The sequence below is a fragment of the Scyliorhinus canicula genome, chromosome 14 (assembly GCF_902713615.1).
Source record: "Scyliorhinus canicula chromosome 14, sScyCan1.1, whole genome shotgun sequence".
Taxonomy (NCBI): Eukaryota; Metazoa; Chordata; class Chondrichthyes; order Carcharhiniformes; family Scyliorhinidae; genus Scyliorhinus; species Scyliorhinus canicula.
In genome coordinates this window covers 36,367,155-36,393,264 of record NC_052159.1, presented here as the reverse complement: position 1 = coordinate 36,393,264, position 26,110 = coordinate 36,367,155, and the positions used below count along the sequence as shown (strand labels likewise).

General features: G+C 48.7%; 1 protein-coding gene across 1 annotated transcript in view; it reads right to left on the bottom strand.

The window, feature by feature from the left end:
* trpc4b (transient receptor potential cation channel, subfamily C, member 4b) overlaps positions 1-26,110 on the bottom strand; it is a 140,781-nt gene that overhangs the window by 64,926 nt on the left and 49,745 nt on the right. The window contains exon 2 of the mRNA XM_038818409.1: positions 4,010-4,414. Coding sequence (XP_038674337.1) covers positions 4,010-4,387 — 378 coding nt within the window. The 5' untranslated portion in view covers positions 4,388-4,414. The remainder of the gene's footprint in view (positions 1-4,009; positions 4,415-26,110) is intronic.

Sequence of the window (26,110 nt, the reverse complement as noted above, 5' to 3'; positions counted from 1 at the left end):
GAATACAGTGTATAGTGCAGGTGGCTGCAGTGCGAAAAGAAAATTGCAGCTATTTAAAGGAAAAGAGAAGAGCCGCTGGCATGATTGAGGGGGTGAAGGGATTGATTATGATGAATGGTCATGTATACAGTATCAGGAAAATTCTCATTGGAAAACAAATGACCATCAGATGATCTGATTGCGAGGTGATCTGATTGCGAGGTTATCTGATTGCGTAAGATCCTAAAGGAACAAGGTAATATTCATCATGATAACTATTTCAGCGTGCCCAGAATATTAGAACCAGAGATCATAGCTTGAAGGATGGTAAACCAAAAGATTTTGGATTTGGGGGAAGAGCAGGTTTTTGTAAAATAAGGCAGGATCTGGCCAAGATAGTTACTTGTGGGGAAATCTACAGAAGAGCAGTGGGGGCGTTCAAAAAAGGAATGGGGAGGGTACAGGCCCAACATGTTCCCTCTAGGGTAATAGGAAGGAGTAACATGCCCAGAGAACCATGGATGACCAGAGATATTCAGGATACAATGAGAAAGGAAAGAGAGTTATTTAGCAAGTAAATGGGGAGCAAATCAACGAAGGCATTAGTGGAGTACAGAAACTGCAGGATGGAGATTAGGAAAGCAAAGTATGGCGCTTAAGAAAGCAATTAGGAGAGCAAAGAGGAGGTATTAGAAAGCTCTGGCTGGTAAAAGTAGGGACAATCCCAAGATATTCTAAAAGTATATCAATGGGAAGAGGATAACCAGGGAAAGAGTCAGGGGAAATCTGTGGGTGGAGCCAGAAGACATTGGTAGGCTATTGAACAAATACTTCACATCTGTCTTCACCCAAGAGAATGAACAGGCCAAAATGGAACTCACCGAGAGAGACTGTGAAGTTGTTGAGCAAATTGTCACAGGGAGTGATAAGGTATTGGAGTTGTTGGCAGGCTTAGAAGTGGACAAATCTCCAGTTCCAGATGAATGGTGTCCCAGGATGCGGTGGGAGGCGAGAGAGGAGATTGCAGGGACTCTGACACAAATTTTTAATTCCTCTCTGACCTCGGGGGAAGGGGCCAGAGGACTGGAGAACAGCTAATAGGGGCCCCTATTTCAGAAAGGTTGTAGAGATAAGCCAGGGAATTAAAGACCAGTCATGTCAGTGGTAGGGAAGCTATTGGAGAAACCTCTGAAGGAGAATCTACCTCCACTTGGAGAGGCAAGGTTTGATCAGGAATAGTCAGTATGGCTTTGTCAGAGGGAGATCATGCCTATCAAATTTGATTGAGTTTTTTGAGCATGTGTCCAGGTGTGTAGTGCAGTTGATGTCGTTTATAAGGGTTTTAGCAAAGCCTTTGACAAGGTCCCACATGGGAAACTTATAAAGAAGGTTTATGCACATGGTTTACAGGGGAACTTCATAAGGTGGATTCAAAATTGGCTACATTGTAGGAGACAGAGTGTGCTGACAGACGGCTGCTTTAGTGACCGGAAGCCAGTGTCCCTGGCGTAAAACAGGGACCTGTGTTGGATCCCCTATTGTTTGTCATTTATATAACTGATATTGATGAATATTTGGGGGGTAAGATAAGTAAGTTTGCGGATGACACAAAGTTTGGTCGGATGATTAACAGTGAGACTGAGTATCTTGGGTTACAGGAAGATATAGATAGGATAATCAAATGGGGAGAAAAGTGGCAGATGGAATTTAATGCTGAAAAGTGTGAAGTGATGCACTTTTGAAGGAGTAATGTGACATGGAAGTCTCTGAAGGCAAAGGACAGGTTCATAGGGTGGTGAAAAAGGCATATGGGACACTTGCCTTTATCAATCGAGGCATAGATTACAAAATCAGGGAAGTCATGTTGGAACTGTATAGAACTTTGGTGAGGCCACAGTGGATTCTGGTTGCCACATTATAGGAAGGATGTAATTGTACTGGAGGTCGTGCAGAGGCAATTCACCAGGAAGTAGCATGGGGTGAAACATTTAAGTTATGAAGAGAGGTTGGATAGGCTTGGGTTATTTCCTCTGGAGCAGAGAAGACTGAGAGGCGGCCTGATCGAGGTGTACAAGGTTATGAGAAACATGGATAGGGTGGATCGGAAGGTGCTGTTCCGTTTAGTTGAAGGGTCAGTTATGAGGGGACACAAGTTCAAGGTGAGGGGCAGGAAGTTTAGGGGGGATTTGAGGAATAACTTTTTTACCCAGAAGGTGGTGAATGCACTGGCTTGGAGGGTGATAGTGGTAGGTTACCTCACATCTTTTAAAAAGGACCTGGATGAGCACTTAGCATGTCATAACATTCAAGGCTATGGGCCAAGTGTTGGCAAATGGAATTAGGCAGACTCGATGGGCCATTGGGCCTCTTCGGCAGTGTATTATTCTGTGATTCTGAAATTCAAACTTAATCTTTAGAAACATTGGGCCAAATTTGGCTAGCGTAACAGATGCTCACCATTAACCTCCCCTGAGAGTTTCAGGACATTGCTGCGTTTGCACTGCAAATGTGAAGTAAACACACTGCAGAAAGTTAGCGCTGCTATTTCAGGATTTAAGAATCCTTATAAGACAACGTTTATACTTCTGAATTATCCACTCAACCTTGGAGGCTGAGAAAGAGAATGACTGAAACTGTGGAGTCTCACTCCTGCACGTAGCACACTATTCCTAAAAGTTTCTTCTCAAATGTTTCTTTCTGCCTCTATACCCTCTCATAATTCAATCTTTCTTTCTTGACTTTTCCACCCATATGTAACATGACACAAATCCATCTTATTCCCACCTCCATTTTTGATTGTGTTTTATTCTGAATCCTTATATTTAATTGATCAAAAGAATTGTCATAATTTGCCAAAGTTCCAGATAACTCATTGATGTTGCTGTACCATTATCAGCTTGCACTTCCTACAGTTTGCAGCACAAAATAAATTAGAACTAAAAGGTGAGGGAAAATATCTAACTCATGGCACTCACCACAAGATTCCTGTTCCAGCCAAACCCAGGCCATTATTTCAGTGAGCGAGCAGTAAATCTATGGAGGAAACTCCATCGGGAGACAATGGGGCCAAGTTGTATCGATTCAGTCACATGCGCATTAGATAGATTTAATTTTAAGTTACGCTATTTTGGAGCACAGTACAAGAATAGTGTATATGATATTGTTAAGTGTAGCATGCTTGTGTGGCAGAGGGGAGGGGGGGGGGGGGGGGGGGGGGGGGGGGGGGGGGGAGGTGGGGCAGTAAGTCTTTGGCTTACAGATTTCCAAAACTATCCAGAACTGGAGGTTTTCCCTCACCTCATCACTGGCTGTGTCGTAGACGTATTGCTAAGGATTGATTTCCAAGATTATTCAATAACTCTATTATAGTCATACCATGTGACTGTTAGGTTGGTAGATGGCAAACTCGATGGAACTTTTTTTCAATCAAGCAATTCCTATCTTTCTAAGAAGTTAAATGAGCAAAATAATCAGTTTGAAGATATTGGTAGTTGCATTTCACAGAGATAAGTGAAAAAAAAAACTTTGATGGCCAACTATATATATTTACCTCTATTACCGTCAATTAATTCTACCAAATTGCTTGCCTCCCCTTTCCACTGCAACTAGGCATACAGACTAAGAAGAATTTTAATTTTAGCGTTGGTCCAAAGTAATAACCTATTAAAATAACTAATTGCAAATTAATTAATCCTTCATTGAAATTTTAATCTCCTTCAAAATATATCGTGAGTGTAGTTTTCAGAAGTTTATTTTTCCTTTGGCCGATTAATTGTTCCATTTGACTATGTGTTGGGTCAGATCTCAAATATGCTCTATTATCTGTTCGACCCAATGCATCGTATATTATAGCAGCAACATAAATTAGAACAAAGTATTTTCTAGTGTAGATTCAAAATTCTTGACACCTTAACTGTACTTTATATGGAGAAGTGTCTAGATTAAAAATAATATGTGCTGGATAAATGTCAGACCATTAAAATTCAATTGAGCAATGCCATACATGCTCTTCATTTTTTAGTCAACTTACTTGCTTTTCTCTACTCGGCTTCTTATGATTCAATAGTAGTTCAACAGCTCCAACAACTTCCTTCCTGATGGCGTGGAGAAGAGCATCTCCTACATACACATTAAAACTCAGGAGAAGATCAATGATTTCCAAGTTCTCATTCTCAATGCCTATGAGAAGTGCAGTCCGCCCCAGAGGGTCAATGCAATTAATGTTGATTTTAAAATAAATCTCAGCTTCCTCCAGAGCTTGCTTGACACTTGCGTAATCACCTTTCTCAACAGCAGTCAGGTAAGCCTTCTCTGCAGGAGAGAGTTCAGATTCTGCTCTCACAATTCGAAGAGAAATGCGATCTCTGTACGGTGCATTGTCACTTCTTTTGTAGTACAGCTGAGCCATCGTTCATGCCATGTCAAAGTCTTGTCTCTTAAAGAAAGAAAAACGTAAAAATATTATGAATAGACTGATGGAACCATCAATTCACTAGACACGTGCTTTAAGATATGAACAGTGGTTTTAATCTACTTACTACAGAGCCAGCCTGTTACCCGTTGAACTCTCGATGAACTGCAGGCTGGCTCTGGACAAGGGTATTTATACAGCAGTCCAGGGGGAGGAGTCGTGGGCGGAGCCAAGGGTGGAGCCCTGTACAAACTCCTGAGCATTCCCAGAGCTACTTCTCCTAGTGGTCGGATAACGCTACTGCGCTTACAATGGTATTGGTAAATACAGTGTGAATTACTAAGTTACATTCACCACATAGACTATCTGCCTGGGTAATCTTAACCACAATAGTTGAAATTCATTTTAGCAATCAAAAGAAAAGAATCCTTGCGTTTTTTTTTGCAATCATAATGTGACACTAGTTTTCAAATTATCTTAGCATGAAATACTGTAGAAATATCATGCTGGATTCTCCAATTCTGAGACTAAGTGCTAAGTGTGGAACGGTGGCGTTTTACGACTGACAAAATGGCGCAAAATGGCCAACGATCCTCCTGTCTGGTGGGGGGTTAGAAGGTACGCAGCGTAGAGCTCCCCGCTCTAGCTGTGGATACGGCCAGAGAATTACCGGGTCCGTGGCCGCACATGCGCACGGCGGTGGCCTGCAGCAGCCGCGCTGTGCAACATGGCGCCGGCCGCACACGGACCTGGCCTGCCAAATAGTGACCAATTTTGGCTAGGCTCACCACACCCGGAACACACCCACCAGTGCCCCCAGCCCGTGGGTCAGCTCACCCCCTGACTGTGGCGGCGCTGGACGTAATCCGCAGCCGCCATGCTGAGTTCCTGAAAATAAATATCACATGCGCCCCACACCGTCGGGAACTCGGCCCATTGGTAGGAGGGACTCGGATAACATCCTGAGGCCGTCCCGACGGCGTGCGGTGTACTCCTTCAGTCCGCTGTTTTGGAGTGGGCGCAGCATCGCAAAAGCGGCACCGTCCCCAATTTTGGCGCCAACGTGGATTCTCCAGCTGCTCGCCGAACGCGATTTTGGCATCGGCGACCGGACAATCTCGTCCATCAGTTTTTAAAAAATTATTTGTTCATGTGGTGTAAGTGTCACTGGCTAGGCCAGCATTTATTCCTCATCCCTAATTGCCCTTGAGAATGTGGTGGTGAGCTGCCTTCTTGAACTACTGCAGTCCACGTGGAGTAGGAACACCCAAAGTGCTGTGAGGGAGGGAGTTCAGGATTTTGACCCAGTGGCAATGAAGGATTTGAGAAATCTAACAGGCTTTCAATAAAATATACTAATATTCTCATGTTTCCTTATTTATCCAACAAAATGAATGTAACTACAAAGTAAAAGTCCATTTTTAGTATTTTCTATGAGCAATTCATCTCCAAGTATGATTATCATAAATAAATATGCACTAATGTTGTGCTCTTCAGATAAAAAGTACTAAACAGATAAAATATGCCTCTGGAGGTTGTAATGTTTCAACAATGTTGCATGAAATACCACAAAACAACATGAATTAAATATGCAATCCCTTTACGAGTAAAATGTTCAGCTTTGACACATGGCCAAAACATAGAGCTTTCATATCCTAGGATGGCTGGTGCAACTATACTTACTGAGAACAGACAGGCTGAGACAGTTACAGATGTATGGGCTCCCTGGTGATCATGACTTGGGTCTCTGGAGACTTGTAAATAAGTGCTTATTTAAGCATGTTAAATCATTACTTTTACAATGAGGACCACACTGGGCAGCTGCACTTTGTTTCTCCGGGGGACGTGGCGTGATGGGCCAGGGTAAATTAAGGACCCCTGACCTTGGTTAGATGAACATGGTTAGAGGTTTAAGGAAAGTGGCTCTTGGCAGTCAAGGCAAAATATTCCTGGTTATGGATTTCAGGGCCTCTATTTTTTATTATTTTTTTTTTATAAATGTTTTTATTCAGTTTTCATATTTTATATTGAACAAATTACAAATTGTTAGGAGAAAGAAAAAAGAAAAAAAACAAACACGCAAAAATTAACATACATATTTACAGGTAAGCATCTTCGTAGTAGTAGCTGCGCCCCCCCCCCCCCCCCCCTCAACATGTTTATTTAGTTTGGTTTTGGGCCTTAGCTAGCCATCGAACCCCCGTAACGAACCTGTAGCCCCCCCCCCCTCCCGCTACCTTCCCCCGACTATTCTTCCTCTTGTACATTGGCCACAAATAGGTCCCGGAACAGTTGCATGAATGGCTCCCACGTTCTGTGGAAGCCGTCGTCCGACCCTCGGATGGCAAATTTGATTTTCTCCATTTGGAGAGATTCCGAGAGGTCGGACAGCCAGTCCGCAGCTCTGGGCGGTGCTGCTGACCGCCAGCCAAACAGGATTCTACGGCGGGCGATCAGGGAGGCAAAGGCAAGGGCGTCTGCCCTCCTCCCCAGGAATAGATCTGGCTGTTCTGAAACCCCGAAGACCGCCACTATCGGGCATGGCTCCACCCTCACTCTCACCACTTTGGACATAACCTCGAAGAAGGCTGTCCAGTACTCCACGAGTCTGGGGCAAGACCAGAACATGTGGGCGTGGTTGGCCGGGCCTCTTTGGCACCGTTCACATCTGTCTTCCACCTCCGGGAAGAACCTACTCATACGGGTTCTTGTTAAGTGGGCTCTATGTACCACTTTTAGTTGCGTCAGGCTGAGCCTTGCGCACGTGGAGGTGGAGTTGACCCTATGCAGTGCTTCGCTCCAGAGTCCCCACCCGATCTCCATCCCCAGGTCGTCCTCCCATTTCCTCCTTGTTGCGTCCAGTACGGTGTCGTCCCTATCTACCAGTCGGTCATACATGTCACTACAGTTCCCTTTCTCTAGGATACTTGCGTCCAGTAGGTCTTCCAGTAGTGTCTGTCGTGGCGGTTGTGGGTACGTCCTTGTCTCCTTTCGTAGGAAGTTTTTGAGCTGCAGGTACCGTAGCTCGTTCCCCCCAGCTAGCTGAAATTTCTCTGTCAGTTCGTCCAGTGTTGCGATCCTGTCGTCCGTGTATAGGTCCCTGACTGTCAGTGTCCCCCCGTCCTGCCTCCACCTTTTGAAGGTGGCGTCGGTCAGTGCTGGTTTGAACCTATGGTTGTTGCAGATGGGAGCCCTGTTCGACATTTTGGTCAGGCCAAGTTGCTGCCGCAGTTGGTTCCAGGATTGGAGGGTGGCTGTCACCACTGGGCTGCTGGAGTGTTTTTTGGGTGGGGATGGGAGTGCTGCCGTGGCGAGGCTATTTTTTATTATTAAAATAAAATGGAGCATTTATTTCATTTGTACCAGCATAAATTATTAATAATTTGCTTAAAACAAATTATTTCAACATTTGGATCATAGAACATAGAACATTACAGCGCAGTACGGGCCCTTCGGCCCTCGATGTTGCGCCGACCTGTGAAACCATCTGAAGCCTATCTGACCTACACTATTCTATTTTCATCCATATGTCCATCCAGTGACCACTTAAATGCCCTTAAAGTTGGCGAGTCTACCACTGTTGCAGGCAGGGCGTTCCACACCCCTACTACTCTCTGAGTAAAGAAACTGCCTCTGACATCTGTCCTATATCTACCACCCCTCAATTTAAAGCTATGTCCCCTCGTGTTGGTCATCACCATCCGAGGAAAAAGACTCTCACTGTCAACCCTATCTAACTCTCTGACTATCTTATATGTCTCTATTACGTCACCTCTCAGCCTTCTCCTCTCTAACGAAAACAACCTCAAGTCCCTGAGCCTTTCCTCGTAAGACCTTCCCTCCATACCAGGCAACATCCTAGTAAATCTCCTCTGAACCCTTTCCAAAGTTTCCACATCCTTCCTATAATGTGGTGACCAGAACTGCACGCAGTACTCCAGGAGCGGCCGCACCAGAGTTATGTACACCTTGTGGCTCCGAAACTCAATCCCCCTACTGATAAAGGCTAGCACACCATATGCCTTCTTAACAGCCCTATTAACCTGGGTGGCAACTTTCAGGGATTTATGTACCATAGCCATCTTTTAGACACTGCTCCTGAGTTGAAGGTAGCAGCAGTCCAAAGATGTGCAGGTTAGGTGGATTGGCCATGCTAAATTGTCCTTAGTGTCCACAATTGCCCTTAGTGATGGGTGGGGTTACTGGGTGATGGGGACAGGGTGGATGTGTGGGCTTGGGTAGGGAGCTCTTTCCAAGAGCCAGTACAGACGCGATGGGCTGAATGGCCTCCTTCTGCACTGTAAATTATGTGAAGAGCTCTCCGGCAATCCTAACATGGGTACTGCCTTCTCTAGAGGCCCCTCTTCCTCCTCCTTCTGCACAGAGATTCCATTCTCTGATGCCTGTGCTCTATGTCCCTGCTGTACTGACAGGCCTTCAAACACCACTGAGCTCCTTCGAAAAGTACAGCACCAAGGGGGTAGACAGTCAGGGGGATGTCTGACCCCAGGGACGAGCTGCAGTCCAGATGGATCCCGTGCTACTGGAAAGAGTGGTCCAATCAAAACTGGAGATGCCGACGCAGAGCCAAGAGGGGCTGTCAGCAACCTTTCAGCACCTGCAAGTGCCGTTGGAGGAGGTCAACCATCTGCAGGAGCAGGAGGAGGTGCCAACAATGTGTGATACCCAGGCCAACACTGAACGGTCTGCAGTGGAGGCCTTGGGTGCGAGGGTCACAGCCATGGGCCATGATGTCCAAGGCCCGGTTGCTGCACGGGTGTTGTTATAGAGGTTCTCCATGTTCATATGGGGCCTCTGGACAAGTGACATTAGCCATGCCCGCAGCGGATAACTTGTCACCCAAGAGCTAAACCGTCACCTGAGGGGCACCTCGAAGGTGTCGAGCGCCAGGATGCATGTGTCTTGCATGCTGCCTGGATATCTGGTGCAGACGTGAAACCAGTGCTCACATACCACCTGCACATTCTTGGAGTGGAAGCCCTTCCTATTGATGAAGGGCACCTCCTTATTCGTCGGTGCTCATAGGGGGACATGTGTCCCATCTATCACCCTCTGGATCTGAGTAATGCCAGCAATGATGGCAAATACCACTACCCGGCATGCTGGTGGGCTTGATCCATATTGAAGTGTATACATTCCTCTATGAGGTAACACAGCACATCTGTGAAGGCGCAGATGCACCTGTGTATGGATGTCTGCGAAATCCCAGACAGATCCCTAGTCGGCACCTGGAAGGACCCCATGGCCAAAAGCTCAGGGCGACCATCACCTTGACGGTCTTGGTGAGGGGGTCTCCTCCTCCATAGCCCAGCGATTCTAGGTGAGCCATCATCTGGCAGAGATGTGGCACAATCTCTCTGGTTGGCCGAAGTCTTTGGTGACACGCTCGATCCAGCAGGTCCTCGAAGGGCAGGCCCCGTCAGTATACACGTGGCCTGATATAACTCCTCTTTTCTAACTCCTCCTTGGCCTGTGGGATGGCTGACTCTTTGGCCTCACGTAGTGGCTCCTGCTTGTCTGGAGCAGGCTGCAGTTGTACAGGGTTCTCCTCGAGCAGCGCCTCTACCCGCAGCCTCAGTGCATCTGCAAGGGCTGCTGGGACCAGGCAGAAGGAAACCATTTCTGGCTGTACTCCGAATTTCATTCTCTGCACGGACAAAGGGGTAGACATGTTAGCATGGTGAGTACTCCAGTGCCCATCTAGGTCCAACAGGCTACACGGTGGCCCTGGATGCCACTGCAGCTCCAGCCTCCGCATTTCCCCTCCTCTCAGTCACACACCCACCCCTCGGGCTTTCTCCCTGATGCCTTGCCTTCCACACCGAATCCCTAGCCCCATCAGTGTCTGGCACCGAAGGACCTCTAACCCCACAACCCGTCCCTGTCGGAAGGAGTACCGGTGCTGCCACAAACTATATCAGTGATACGCTCTGCGGCTTCTGTCCTGCCCCCTCCAGTGGGGTCGTACAGTTAGTCCCCTCCTTAGGTGGGCAGTATGACACCTTGTCAGCAGGGTGGCACCGGGTTGTGGGGTGGTGGGGTCACTGCCTGCCACTGACCATCCTCCTTGATGGCATGCGTGTGAGCATAGCCCACAGATGGGTCTGGGTGATTGGGGGTGGGGGGTGGTTGGGATCACAGCTGCAGGGTGCTGTGTGTCTTGGGTGTGGCACACTGGTTGTGGCAACCAATACGGGGGGCAAAAACTGCCGAATCGGCCGATGCCGAGAAAAACCATGTCCCTGCCGTTCTTGTGTGCGGCGTACTTTTGCGCCAATGTCCGGGAAAACCATGCTAAGGCGGGTGCGAAGTCTCCGGCCCATTAGGAGTTCTGCGGGAGCTACCCCAGTCACCGCATGGGGGGGTGGTCCTATATGAAAACAAAAACCGAGCCAGTCTCGTGTCCATCGACCCTGAAGACTGCTTCTTTAGGCCTCGTTTGAATGTCAGCACTGCGCGCTCCGCCAACCCATTTGAAGCCGGGTGGTATGGGGCAGTGCAGATATGCCATATGCCGTTCATCTTCATGAACCTGGCAAACTCCTCACTTGTGAATAGAGTGCCATTGTCCGTGACCAGCACCTCGGGGAGGCCATGCGTACTGAAAGACAGACGCATCTTCTCGATTGTTGCGCAGGACGTTGTGCCTCCCATCTTATGCACCTCTAGCCATTTAGACTGGGCGTCGATTAATAACAGGAACATGGATCCTTGAAAAGGGCCGGCAAAATCCGCATGCAAGCGCGCTCAAGGCCATCCTGGCCATTCCCAGTGATGTAGAGGCGCGGCCGGCGGAAGCTTCTGATGCTCCTGGCAAATGGAGCAGTTTTGGGCCATCTTCTCAATGTCGGTGTCGAGGCCTGGCCACCAGACATAACTCCGGGCCAACATTTTCATTTTGGTCACGCCCATTGTGCAAGTCTCTCAGTATCAGCTCCTGTCCTTTTTCCGGGACAATCACACGCGTCCCCCACAAAAGGATGCCGTCTTCCACGCTGAATTCGGACAGCTTGGAGGAAAATGCCCGCAACTCGCCTAGGAGCTGTCTATGCTGCCCTCCATACAGGACTATGTGCCGAACCTTTGACAGGACTGGCTCCATCTGGGTCCACTCACGGATCTGTGATGCCGTGACAGGCAAGGTGTCCATAAAATTTAGGGTTGCAACCACCTCACCGGTCGTGGGGGTTGACATGGGGCCAGTCGAGAAAGGCAATCGGCTCAGTGTGTCGGCATTCCCTATCTGGGTTCCTGGTTTGTGTTCCAGAGAATACTCGTATGCAGCGAGCAACAAAGCCCAGCGCCTGATCCGTGCGGAAGCAATGGGCGGTATTGGCTTATCCTCTCTGAAAAGGATTATGATCAGTCACGATAGTGAAGTGGCGGCCATATACGTACTGGTGGAAAAGTTTCACCGCAAAGACCACTGCCAGGCCCTCCTTCTCGATCTGCGCGTACTTTTTTTCCGTTGCAGTCAATGTGCGGGAGGTGAAAGCTACCGGTCGCTTGGCACCATTCTCCATCTTGTAGGACAGGACAGCCCCAATACCATACGGGGATGCATCACATGTGACGAGCAAAGGCTTTCCAGGATCATAGTGGGTTAGTAACCCAGAAGACGACAATTGTTGTTTTACCCGCCGGAAAGCGGTTTCTTGAGGCTGACCCCAAACCCAGGTGTGATTCTTCTTTAGCAGATGGTGCAACGGGGCCAGCGTAGTTGCCAGATTGGGGAGGAACTTTCCGTAATAGTTTACGAGGCCGAGAAACAAACGAAGACGCAAAGTGTCAGTCGGGGCGGGGGCCTGTTGAATCTCTGCGACGGGGTGCAAACCTTCGCGGTCCACCCGATAACCCAGGTAGACTACTTCCTTCGCCTGAAAAATGCACTTTGTGCGACGTAAACGGACTCCAGCCTCCGAAAAGCGTCTAAAGACAGCCTCCAAATTTTCTAAATGCTCCTGCTCCAATGTCCCTGTGATCAAAACGTCATCTAAGTAAATAGCAACACGCGGTAAACCTCTCAAAATGCCCTCCATGATGCACTGAAAAATAGCGCAGGCAGAGGATACTCCAAAAGGCAAACGTGTATATTCATACAGGCCCCGGTGTGTATTAATCGTTACATATGGCCGGGAAGCAGGGTCCAGCTCCAACTGTAGGTAGGCGTGACTCATATCTAATTTTGTGAACGAGAGTCCGCCTGCAAGCTTCGCATAGAGATCCTCTATGCGAGGCATTGGGTATCGGTCGAGTCGGGAAGCCGTATTCACTGTAAGTTTATAGTCGCCACACAAGCGAACTGTGGCATCTGGCTTCATTACAGGTACAATTGGTGCTGCCCAGTCAGCGGAACGGATGGGCCTGATGATACCCAAAGTCTCCAAACGAGTGAGCTCCACTTCTACCTTCTTGAGCAAGGCGTAAGGCACCGAGCGCGCCCGGAAAGAGCGCAGCGTGGCTCCTGGTTCGACTTGGATACGGGCTACAGCCCCTTTTATTTTCCCCAAACCGGGCTGGAATACATCTGGGTATCGTCCTAGCACCTCAGTCAACCCTCCAGAAGCTGTTTGGAGGATGTGCTGCCACTGCAACTGCAAATGGCGCAACCAGTCCCGACCCAACAGGCTGGGCCCATGGCCGCGCACCACGATAAGTGGGAAACGCCCCTCCTGGCGTCCATAAACAACAGGGGTCATCGTAGTTCCTGCAATGTCCAATGGTTCCCCCGTATAGGTGGCCAACCTGGCCTGTGGGTCAGTTAATGTAAGGGTCTGTATACCCTGCTTGATACGGTCGAATGTCCTCTGGACGATCACGGAGACCGCTGTGCCAGTGTCCAACTCCATCTCAAGCGGGTGACCATTGACCCGTACTGTCACTTTAATGGGGGCCACACGGGGAGCTGCCACACAATGCAGCTGCAGGCAGTCATCCTCCGTCTCCACGTCCTCGGGAGTAGTCGCCGCAGGTTCATCCAAATGAAAGATACGGCCCCTGGACTGGCCACAGTTTCGGTCGGAACGACGCCGCCTCTGGCGCCCCAGGACCGGCGTCCGCGACGGGGTCGGCGCCTACAAGTCTGACACGGACATGGCTCCTCATCCATTGGTTCTGGAGAAGGCTCCCTTCGGGGAGGAATGTCTGATGGCCACTGGCGTCGATCCGGACGTCGCCTTGCCCAAGGTACCGCAGGGGTGCAGGGGGACGCTTTCGGACGGAAGGTGTTGCGCCCCAAGGCATGCACCTCCATTCCCTGTAGCTCCTGCACTCCTCGTTCTGCGCTCTCTCGGGACAATACTATTTGAATGGCCTGTTGAAAAGTCAATGTTGGCTCAGCTAACAACTTTCTCTGGGTGGCCGCATTGTTAATACCCTTAACCAAACAGTCGCGTAACATTACTGGCAAGGTCTCACCATAGTCACAGTACTCTGCAATCCTGCGTAGCCTGGATAGAAAGTCGGCAAGGGATTCTCCTGGGGTCCTTTCAGCGGTATTAAACCGGTAACGTTGGACTATCATGGATGGGGTTGGGTTAAAATGTTGCCCCACTAAGTTCACAAGTTTATCAAATGTTTTGGTGTCTGGCGCAGCTGGGTACGGAAGGCTCCTAATCACCCCAAACGTATGCGGGCCGCAGGCGGTGAGCAATATGACCATCTGGCGCTCATTTTCGGTGATGTTGTTTGCCCAGAAATAGTAACGCATCCTTTGTGCGTACTGGTTCCAGCTTTCCAGCGTAGCATCAAAAACATCCAAACGTCCATACAGAGGCATGGTGTAATAGAAAACAACTTCCAACCTGTGTCCAGCAAAAATCCAGGGAGGTGGCTTCAGCAGTGTAGACAGCTATTCACTTTAACCCTCATCGCCAGTTTTGTGAGGGCCACGAAGAATCCAGCACGAGTTTTCAGGATACAAAGAAAGAACATTTATTTCTAAATTAACATATGCATACAACAGCAGCAACAACTTCTCTTGCTGCCAAACTCCTCTCTCTGGTTCCAAACTGGCCAGCTCTATTGATGCAGGGAGTCTGCTAATGATTTCTCCGCCCCCCTCATTGGGGAAGCTCATACTCCCATAGGATTGTGGGATTGTCATTAGTCCCCAGCCAATGGTAAGCAGGCAGGTTATAACACCCTCTTTAAAACGCTCTTCTGACCAAGGTTTTAGGCCTCTTTGTATCTCATTCCTTCATGCAGCATCATATTTTTTTTACTTTTCAGTGATGAATTTTCGAACTTTTAATGTTCAGGCACTGCAATAAATACAGGTTGTTGAGGTAAGCTGATATTAGTCTTTGAAAGTGAGTGGGCTCTGGACTTAACAGGCAGTGGTGACATTACTAAAAGGGCGATAAAGGCGGATTACTGCGGATGCTGGAATATGAAACAAAAACAGAAAACACTGGACAATCTCAGCAGGTCTGACAACATCGGAGGACAGAAAAGGGAGCTAACTTTTCGAGTCTGGATGACTCTCTGTCAAGAGACCTGCTTAGATTGTCCAGTATTTTCTTTTTTTATTTAATCTGACGATTGCTATGCATTTAAAGCAATTGACCAAAAGTTTTATCAATCCTCTTCTCTGGCTCCTGGCTGTCCTGTGGCACATCCTTTCCTTCCTGTGCGACATCCTCTTGATGTGTAGTGTTGAGGAGGGTTGGAGGGGCAGGGTTGGGATGGAGATGCTTTCTTTCCCTCTTCTGGTCTTCAACATCAATCTCCTTGGCTTCCTGAAGCAGCCCACCTTTCTTCATTGCAATTATATGTGATACATAGTGAACTAAAATTATTTGGGGGACTATTGCTGGACTGCTTTGTAGACTTCACAAGATTTATCCAGGCATTAAAATTGAGGCTTCACAACAGTAAGTTCCATGGCAATTCATCTAATGAGGCTAATGTCAATATAAGTGCTTTCACCTGCTGTCTGTGGGTACCTTAATTGTGTCATGACTGTGCTGATCATCAATCAACCATCTTGATACATTGGGTCATGTGGGTTGAGACTGTAAATTATTGCATGATGGCAATGTTAGAACAGATTCCTGAATGTCAGGCATTCACATACAGTATCAGGTGATTGACATTCCCCACGAGCTGCAGATCACCAGAATGAAAGATTACTGTTCATAAAATGGAATGGGTTGTCATGTGAGTCTTTGAGTGACGAATTGCCTGACCAATTGCTCTTTGCAGTCTTAGGACATGATAACTCTCTGGTTCCACTGGGAAGCTATGAACAATGCAGCCGATGAATCAGTCAATGTCTTGGTGCAGCAGAAAGATACTGTTTCACGAATCGGGTACAGCCACACAATACTAATACAGAAAGATACAATGGCAGTGGTATGTTTTGACTCCTCTGGACAGTGCTGTTCATCTGATGGAAGTAGGCTGCATGTATTTAGCAATTGATGGGTCCCTCAAATGTCTCCAGGGAGATGCACAGCCTTTAAAGTTATTTTATTCATAAAATCAAAATAAGACCTTCTTGGTCTACAAATTGTGGTATCTGGTCAGAATTTTAGGAATCCCAACATCAGGGATAAGGGGGGGCGGGTTCCAACAACACAATAGTCAGAAGCCAGACTGCTATTATCTCAGAGATGGTCTCCAAATAATAATAATCTTTATTAGTCTCACAGGTAGGCTTACAGTATCACTGCAATGAAGTTGCTGTGAAAATCCCCTAGTCGCCACACTCCGGCGCCCATTCGGATACACTGAGGGAGAATTCAGAATGTCCAATTCACATAACAAGAATGTCTTTTGCGACTTATGGGAGGAAACCGGAACACCCGGAGGAAACCCACGCAGACGCGGGGAGAACGTGCAGACTCCGCACAGACAGTGACCCATGCCGGGAATCGAACCTGGGTCCCTGACGCTGTGAAACAACAGTGCTAACCAATGTGCTACCAGGCCGTCCATCGATACAACCTGTAAGTTCATGGCCTGGGCATAAGTAAAAATGAGGCATCAACCCGAAGAAGCTACAACACAGGGCTACTTGTATGACAATCTGTGTAAGCATCATGCAGTAGAATTGCTAAGCAATCCCACAACCAACAAATCAGTCTAAGCTCTGTAGTCTTTCCAAATACTGTTTTGAATGGTGGTGAACAAATAAACACTAAGTGGAGGAAGAGGAAGCTGCACAAATATCCTCATTCTCAAGGATGGTGGAGCCTAGCACATCAATGCAAAGGCAAGGCTGATGCATTTGCTACCATTGTCAGCCAGAAGTGCTGAGTGGTATGACTATGGGCTACATCATAGATGGATGGTGAGCGACTTCCAACCAGCAGCTGGTGGTACCAACACACATTGCAGTCTCTAGAACAACGTCAGGTGATCTGTGACTCCCGTATAAGGGGAGACACATCCAGCCACCTTCAGAAGAAGATTGCGAGGGTAATAAGACATATATGTGAATGGTCAGTGCTAGATGCAAGTTCCAGAGAAGTAATTAGCAGACTCCATGAAAACGTGCTCTATATCCGATTGCTCTTCGACCACACTCAATAAAAGATTCTGGTTTGGACAAGTCGAAGTGTTTGGTGGATTCCTTCGTGAAGTATAAAGGACCAAACACAACAAGTGGATGATCCATCTTGGCCTTCTCCTGAAGAACCTAACATGCCAGATGCCAGTCTACAGCCGATTCCATTCACTCCATGTGTTATGAGATTGTCCTAATGAGTAAAAGATGAAAAACTTTGACAAAAGGTATTTTTTCAGCAATGCTCAAGTTCCGTACGACCAAACAACTATTTATATTCAGTCCTCCATGCATTCAGAGTCTCCTTGCTTCCATATGCAACAGTAGAAGGTGAAATGCAAGATGTTGGAATTATCACCTTCTCTATTCTGGAATGGGTGTCAGATTTCATTTTGTGCCTCCTTAGAGAACTGTCGCAGATTGTTCCATGCAGTGAATGAGAAGAATGAATCCCTGAAGACCCTATGTACAGCCTCTTGTTGTTGAGAGCACTTCTTCCCTTTCCCCTCATGCTCCTTCTTTAAACGATCTGCCTTTCTTTGCAACACTTCCCCTTTTACCTTTTCACCCCCCAAAGTCCCAAAAGCTCCTCTACGCTCGAGAGTAACACACATTAGATGGCCACTTTGCAGGACACCCAGCTCCATTCAGTCTGCTCTTGACTTCCAGTTTGGGTAGGTGCTCTTTCCAAGAGCCGATGGGCCGAATGGTCTCCTTCTGCACTGTAAATTCTATGATGATGATGATTTGAGTTCTCCACTGTGCTTCCAATCTGACCCTTCCGTCCTTGGCTTCCTGCAGTATTCGAATGAAGCTCAGTGAAGTTTAAGAAACAGATTGGGGGCTTAGCAACCTTCCACACTCAACATTGAACAATCTTTCAGACTGTTAACCTCTGCCCCCATTTGGTTTCTTTTCTTTTGCTGATTCCTTTTGTTTATCTGACTTGTTACCCACTTTTGTTTTTGTTTAAAGATGGCAGGTGTTCATAATTTTACCGTCCACACCTCTTCTACATTCATGTTTTAATTCTTTACTTGTTCCATTACCACTTTATTCCTCAACGCTTGCCATTTAAACTCTCCTGCTTTCCACTCTACAACATACCTTCCCTATTGTTCTTTCTGCATTTCCCCCACACCCTTCACCTGCTTAAAACCCATTACATTTCTAAGTTTTTCCAGTTCCGATGAAAGGTCATTGGCCTCTAATGTGAGCTCTGTTTCTCTCTCCACTGCCTGACGTGCTGAGTATTTCCAGCATTTTCAGTGGGGTTTTTTCCTCAGATTTCCAGCGTCTACACTATTTTGCTCTTATAATAGTCAGAAAATTAGTCTGACTGATTTTACCACTTGTTCCATTTGCTAGCTTGCAATTAATTGGGTGTTCAATGAAAATGCACAAAATCAGTCATTTATATTTAGATATCTGTGTATTTTTGTTGGTCATTCCTACTGTAAGAACACTGCTTAGAGTTAAAAAAAGACAAAAGCTGAATCTGGAATAAAACCACAAAGCTGCAGTTTTATACCAACATCATCTGTCAATTCTAAAGAGCTGCAGCTGGAAATACTGACAAGCAGTATGGCTCACTGTTTATGGTACTAAGTATTCCAAGGCTTCAGTGATCATTTTAAAATTTGCATCAATATAGCAGTATGCAGGCAACATATTATTTGCAGGATTTTCAATGCCAGATTGTTTACAAACTGTCACAGATTTGTTGTGGTGTCATTTAAGAATTTCATAAATACAGACCTAGGTTTAACTTGGACAGCAGCTTAATCTGCTATTCCAAGAATCTTCAAACAGGTATAGGTTAGTATAATTTTTCAAAGATGGGTTGGAGGAGATGGTTGTGTCCAGGCTAATGCTCTGGGAACAAGAGTTCAAATCTTACCAAGGTAGCAAGTAGAATTTGTCTTTTTTACTTCATTGGATAGGGACTTCAATGGCGGGGCAGCATTTATTGTCCATTCCTAATTGCGCTGACGAAGGGGGTAGTGAGCTGCCTTCTTGGAGAGAATTCCAGGATTTTGACCCAGCGACAAGCAATAGAGTCGGGATGGTGTAAGACTTGGAGGGCAATCTCCAGGTGTTCTTGCGTCTGCTGCCCTAGTCCTGATATACGGTGATGGTTGTGGGTTCGGAAGGTGCTGCCTAAGGAGCCTTGTTGAGTTCCTGCAGTGCATCCTTTCGAGGGTACATACTGCTGCTACTCTGCGTCAGCAGTCGAAGGAGTGAATGTTTTTGGTTGGGATGCCAATCAAGTGGGCTGTTTTGTTCTGGATGGTGTCAAGCTTCTGGAGTGTTGTTGGAGCTGCACTCATCCAGGCAAGTGGTAAGTATTCTATTACACTCCTAATAATAATAATAATAGCTTATTGTCACAAGTAGGCTTCAATTAAGTTACTGTGAAAAGCCCCTAGTTACCACAATCCAGCACCTGTTCGGGGAGGCCTGTACGGAATTGAACCCGTGCTGCTGGCCTTGTTTTGCATTACTAGCCAATTGTTTAGTCCACTGTGCTAAACCAGCCCCTGACTCCTGACTTATGCCTTGTGGATGGTGGGAAGCCTTTGTGGAGTCAGAAGGCGAGTTACTCACCTCAGAATTCCTAGCCCCTAACCTGCTTTGTAGCCACAGTATTTATATGGCCGGTGCAGTTCAGTTTCAGGTCAACAGTAACATGATGGTAACCCCCTCGGAAATTGATAATGAAGGATTAAGTGAAGGTAACGCTATTGAAAGTCAAAGGGCGAGACTCTCCCAATGGGAGACTAAGGGCGGAATTCTCCGCAGGGCCCGACGCCGTTGTGAAACCCAGAGAGGTTCACGACAGCGTCGGAAGCCTCTCCCGGCCCCCTATTCTCCCCTCCCTGGAGGGATAGGAGGGCCGTACCGGGAAACTCGGCCGCCGGGCCTTGTTCCTGGCTTCAAGGCCCGGAGCGCCAAGAATGACGCGGCGGCGGCGCCTAATGACGTCAGCCGCGCATGCGCGGGTTGGGTAGCTCAAACCCGCACATGCGCGGTTGCCGTCTTTCCCCTCAGCCGCCCCGCAAGGCTTGGCGGCTTGATCTTGCGGGGCAGCGGAGGGGAAAGAGTGCGTCCCCTTGAGACGCCGGCCCGACGATCGGTGGGCACCGATCGCTGGCCCGTCCCCTCCCGAGCACGGTCGTGGTGCTTGATCCCCGATCCACCCCCCACAGGCCCCACAATTACCTGGCGCGCCATGTTCACGACGGCAGCGACCAGGTGTGGTTGCCGCCGTCGTGAACAGGTCGGGAACGGCAGGCCGCTCGGCCCATCCGGGCCGGAGAATCGCGGGCCAACGGGAAAACGGCGGCCAGCGTTTCTCCGAGCGGCGTGTCGCAAAACCGGACATGCCATTTTGGGGGGTAGGAGAATAGCGGGAGGTGCGGGAGCGGACCTCCCGCTATTCTCCCACCCACCGTGGTTGCGGAGAATCACGCCCTAAGTGCCGACGCCAGAGTGAAAACCGGAGTGTTTCACTTCGACATCGGAGGCCGCTCCTCGCTCCCTATTCTCCCAGCCCCAGGAGGCTAGGAGCGGCGCCACGTCATTGAGGCGCGCCGGGCCTTTGCGCCACATAAAAGCGGCGCCACATAAATGATGTCATCCGTGCATGCGAAGGTTGGCCAAATGGATCACTCCTCCATTTCTTGCGGGGCGGCGGAGGAAAGGAGTGCGTCTTGCAGAGAGGCCGGCCTGCCGATCGGTGGGCACCGATCGCGGGCCAGACCCCTTTTGAGCACCCCCCCGGTGCTCGATCCCCCCTCCCTCCCACAGGCCGCCCCCGCAGCGTTCCCACGCTGTTTACGCCGTCAGCGACCAGGTGTGGTTGGCGCCGGCTTAGGGTTGGCGCCGCTCGGCCCACCCGGGCCGGGGAATCGCCGCTCACCCATTACAAACGGCGAGCAGCGATTCTCCGAGCGGCCTGCCGTAAATCACGGCGCGCCGGTTTGGGGGGGGGGGGGGGGGGGAGGGGGGGGAGAATCGCGTGCGGGTGCCGGGGCGGCGTGGCAGGACTAGCCTGGAGCCGTCGTGATTCTCCCACCCGGCGTGGGGTGGGGGGGGAGTATTGCGCCCAAAGTGTTTGATTCTCTTTTGTTGGAGATGGTCATTCCCTGGCACTTGTGTAGTGTGAATGTTACTTGGCATTTGTCAGCCCAAGCCTGGATATTCTCTAGGTCATGTTGAATTTGGAAATACACTACTTCTATATCGAAGGAGTCATGAACGGTGCCAAACATTGTGCAATCATTAACAAACATTCTAATGTGACCATCAATTCACTCAAGACACGAGTGGAAGTAATCTGTGGCTTTAATCGACTTACAACTGAGCCTGCCTGCGAACAGAAGAACTGAGGGCAGACTCACAAGACCGCAGCACTTTATACTTCCGGTAGTGGGAGGAGCCATTGGCGGAGCCATGGGTGGAGCCCTGTACAAGCTCCTCATCTCTCCCTGTAGGCAGAGCCGCGCAACGGCTCACAGATGGAGCCCACAGGGACACAGTGATACACAGTTTGAATTATACGCATTACACATTCACCACATTCACCCCCTGTAAAAAAAAATCAAGTCCGGCGGGGTGACGGGTCTGCAGATTGAGTCGGTCCGGTGCCCGAGTCGTCCGCTGGGATCTGCGGAGCACCGTGGTTGCAGCCGCTTCGGATGGCTGTGTGCTGATGTCCGGTGTGGATCTGAGGGTGGACTCCGGGGGTGGTTCGTTCAGAGCTTCGTTCCTGACCGGTGCGACGGGCGAAAGGAGGCGCAGGAAACCTGTAGGCATGGGGGCGCAGGGTGTGGGGGGTCGGGTGGGGTGTAGTGTGAGGGGTATCACGGCGGTGGTGGTGGTGGATCCTGCAGGCGGAGGGAAACGGTGTCCTGCCGGCCGTCGGGGTTTTCGATAAAGGCGTAGTGTGAGGTTTGAATGTAGCAGTAGTACCCTCTCTACCAGCGGGTCCGTTTTATGTGTCCGGACGTGCTTCTGGAGGAGAACCGGGCCCGGTGTCCTCAACCAAGATGGAAGCGAGGCCCCCGTGGTAGTGCCCCAGGTCTGGATGAACGAAGCTCTCAGTGCTCCCGGAGTCGAAGAGGTACGGTGTCTTGTATCCGTTGACCTGAACGGACATCATTGAGCTTTTGAGGTGATTTGGCCACGACTGGCCCAAAGTGACTGCGTTGAGTTGCGGGTAGTCGGTGGCTTGATCAGCGGTGCTGGAGTGGCCCCGTGATGACTGTCCACGGAGGTCGTAGTCGTCGATATGCACATCGGGTGATGGCCAAGATGGTGGCCCCCGTTGATCGCACATGGCGGGCGATGAGGAAGATGGTATCCAAGATGGCCACCCCCGTGGATCGCACGAGGCGGGCGGCGAGGAAGATGGCCCCCAAGATGGCAGCCCCCATGAGTCGCACATGGCGTGCGGAGGCGGAGTCGGCAGACACGCTGCAACATTGCGGGGTCTGCGGGCCTGCGAGTTGGAGGGACGATTGCTCTGGATAGCGGTAGAGTTTGAGGGTTTAGTTTTAGACAGGCATACCTTTGCAAAATGTCCTTTTCGACCGCAGCTGCTGGCCGGACAGTACTGCCATGGGTGCTGGGGCTGACCGCAGAAATGGCACGATGGCGCTCCGTGGTGGGCGGGTGGCTGCGCGGCGCAGGCCTGGGGCAGTCTCTGGTCGGGGGTCCACAATGGGGTCGCGTGGTCGGCTGGGAACGAGTTCAAACTTTGGAACGTGACCTCTAGCGTGGTTGCTAGCGTTACTGTGTCCTCCAGGTTCTGGGCCTTTTTTTCGAGGAGACGCTGGCGCACGTAGTTGGACCGGACCCCTTCAGCATACACATCATGGACAGCGAGTTCCATACGCTGGGAGGCAGTTACAGCCTGAAAGTTACATTCCCGCGCAAGAGCTTTTAGGTCGCGCAGGTAGTCCTCTAGCGACTCTGCGGGGCGCTGGTGGCGGGTAGTGAAAATATGCCGCGCGTAAACTTCATTTACAGGCCGCACGTATAGGTGGTTGAATATAGGGAGGGCTTCGGTGTACGAGTCGGTACTATCGAGTTGAGTAGAAATGCGATGGCTCACCCGTGCGTGTAGGAGACTGAGTTTCTGCTCTTCAGTAACAGCAGAGGTAGTCGACGCAGCCAGGTAGGCCTTGAAGCACCGAAGCCAATGTAAAAAGATTTCCTTCGCTTCTGCGGCCTGCGGGTCGAGTTCCGCTCGATCAGGTTTGAGGGCTGATTCCATGGTGGTTTTTTAAGTCGATTAAATTGATGCGACCATCAATTCACTCAAGACACAAGTGGAAGTAAACTGTGGCTTTAATCAACTTACAACTGTGCCTGCCTGCGACCAGAAGAACTGAGGGCAGACTCACAAGACCGCAGCACTTTAGACTTCCGGTAGTGGGAGGAGCCATGGGCGGAGCCAAGGGTGGAGCCCTGTACAAGCTCCTCATCTCCCCCTGTGGGCAGAGCCGTGCAACGGCTCACAGATGGAGCCCACAGGGACACAATGATACACAGTGTGAATTATACGCATTGTACATTGCCCACACATTCCCATTTCTGGTCTTCTGATGGAAGGAAGGTAATTGATGATGCAGCTGAAGATGCTCGGGCCTAGCATACCACCCTGAGGAACCCCTGAATTGTTTTCCTGGAACTGGAACTGAGATGATTGACCTCCAACCACCGCAACCATCTTCCTTTGTATTAGGTATGAATCCAACCATTGAGGAGTTTTCCCCATGATTCCCATTGACTCCAGTTTTGTTTGGGCCCCTTGACGCCACACTCAGCGCATTGCTATCTGGATGTCAAGGGCAGTCACTCTCACCTCACCTCTGAAGTGCAATTAATAAATCTTGGGTTAATAGCAGCCCTAATCATGATCACAAAACCATTGTTGTAAAACCTCACCTGGTTCACTAATGTCCTCCAGGGAAGGAAATTTTCTGTCCTAATCTGGGCTGACCTACATGTGATTTCAGACCCACCGCAGTATAGTTGACTCTTAAATACCCTCCATACTGCCCAGCAAGTCACACAGTTGCATCAAACCACTAAGTCTGAAAGGAATTGGACAGACTACTCAGTATAGACTTAGGCACTAAGAACTGAAGACACACCCTGTCAATCCTGCAAACTTACTGCTATCTGGAGCATGCGGCCCATCAGGCCTCTGGGTGCGGCTGAGACATTTTGTTGACTGTGGCTCATGCAAAAGTTACCACATTACACTGATTTCCATCTGCATAGCTTTTTTCCTACTGGTATAATTGAAAGATATAAAGCAAGGGTACATGAAGTGTTGATTGCACACAACACTGACAGTGAGAGCTGTGCCCTCCCTCTGCATTAAATCAAGTGTAAATATTTATTTTGTTTTTTGCCATTTGCAGATGATGACAGTCCTTCGGGGCTGGTTCAGCACAGTGGGCTAAACCGCTGGCTTGTAATACAGAACAAGACCAGCAGTGCGGGTTCAATTCCCGTACCAGCCTCCCCGAACAGGTGACGGAATGTGGCGACTAGGGGCTTTTCACAATAACTTCACTGAAGCTTACTTGTGACAATAAGCGAATATTATTATTAATATATGAATGATTAAGCATTTTCTATAACTTGTTATGAAATATTCGCCATACATTAAATGTATTCAATCTTATTCAATGGTCATGGTTAGTGAACATTCCCAATTTCAATCTTGGAGCCCACTGAGATGAAAGAGGCCACTCATGCAGCCCACTCACCAGCCTAGGTTGCACATCAATGATCTGGAGGCTTGTGCCATCCCACAGACTCGTCAAGTGACAGCCTGACATGGTCATACACACGGAAACACACGGAATCATACCTTACAGATAATACCCCGCACCACATCCCTGGGTCTGTCCGGTCGGACTAGAGATGGTGGCACAATGGTATATAGTCAGGAAAGAGTTGCCCTGGAGGTTCTGAACATTGACTCAAAACCCCACAAAGTCTCATGGCATGAGGTCAAATATCGGCAAGGAAATTTCTTACTGTTAGGCCCCTTCATCTGATGATTCAGCATTCCTCCATGTTGAAGGAAGCACTGAGAGTTTGAAGAGAATGGTATGCAGCCTGGCTGTGGGTCTTCAATGTCCATCACCAAGAGTGGCTTGGTAGCAACACTACTGACAAACTGTTCAGCATCATGTCCAAAGCCTCAGATACTGAAGTAGTCCATGCAGCAACACCAGGACAATATCCAGGCTTCGGCTGACAAGTGGCAAGTAACATTTATACCACGCAAGTGGCAGACAACAACCATCTCCAACAAGAGAGAATCGAACTATCACCCCTTGACATTCTGTGGCATTCCATTGCTGAATCACCCACTATCAACCTTCTGGAGGTTACCATTGACCTGTAACTGAACTGGGCTAGCCATATAAATGCTGTGCCTGCAAGAGCAGGTCAGTGGCTAGGAATTCTATGGACAGTAACTAAGTTTCTGACTCACCAAAGCCAATCCACCACCTACAAGGTACTAATCAGGAGTGTGAGAGAATATTCTCCACTTGCTCGATGAATGCATCTCCAAAAACACTAAAGGAACTGTACACCATCCAGGACAAAGCAACCCATTAGATTGGCACCCCGTCCACCATATTAACCATTCATCTCCACCATGGGTGCCCAGTGATTGCATTGTGTAACATCCACATTTGGACCACAACAATTCACCAAGGCTCCTTCAACAACACTTTCCAAACCTGCAACCTCGAACATCTAGAAGTCAAGGGCAGCAGATGCATGGGAATGCCATTGACTGCAGGTCCTCCTCCAAACCACGCACCATCCAGGTTTGGAACTATATTGTCATCCCTTCACTGTTGCTGGGTCAAAATCCTGGAACTCCCTACCTGTGGATTTTGCTGCAACGCATGGACTGTGGTGATTCAAGAAATCTGCTCGCTACCACCTTCTCAAGGATAATTAGTGCCGGGCAATAAATGTTGGTCTAGCCAGCATTGCCCACATCCCATGAAGAAATGAAAAAGATATCAAAATTGGAAGTCGTAAAAATTCACTTTCAGAGAATTAAAAATCTTTGAATATTTTTATACCAGCAACTACATTATAACGTGTAACATCTACTATCACTTTCTTTTATCATGTGGGTT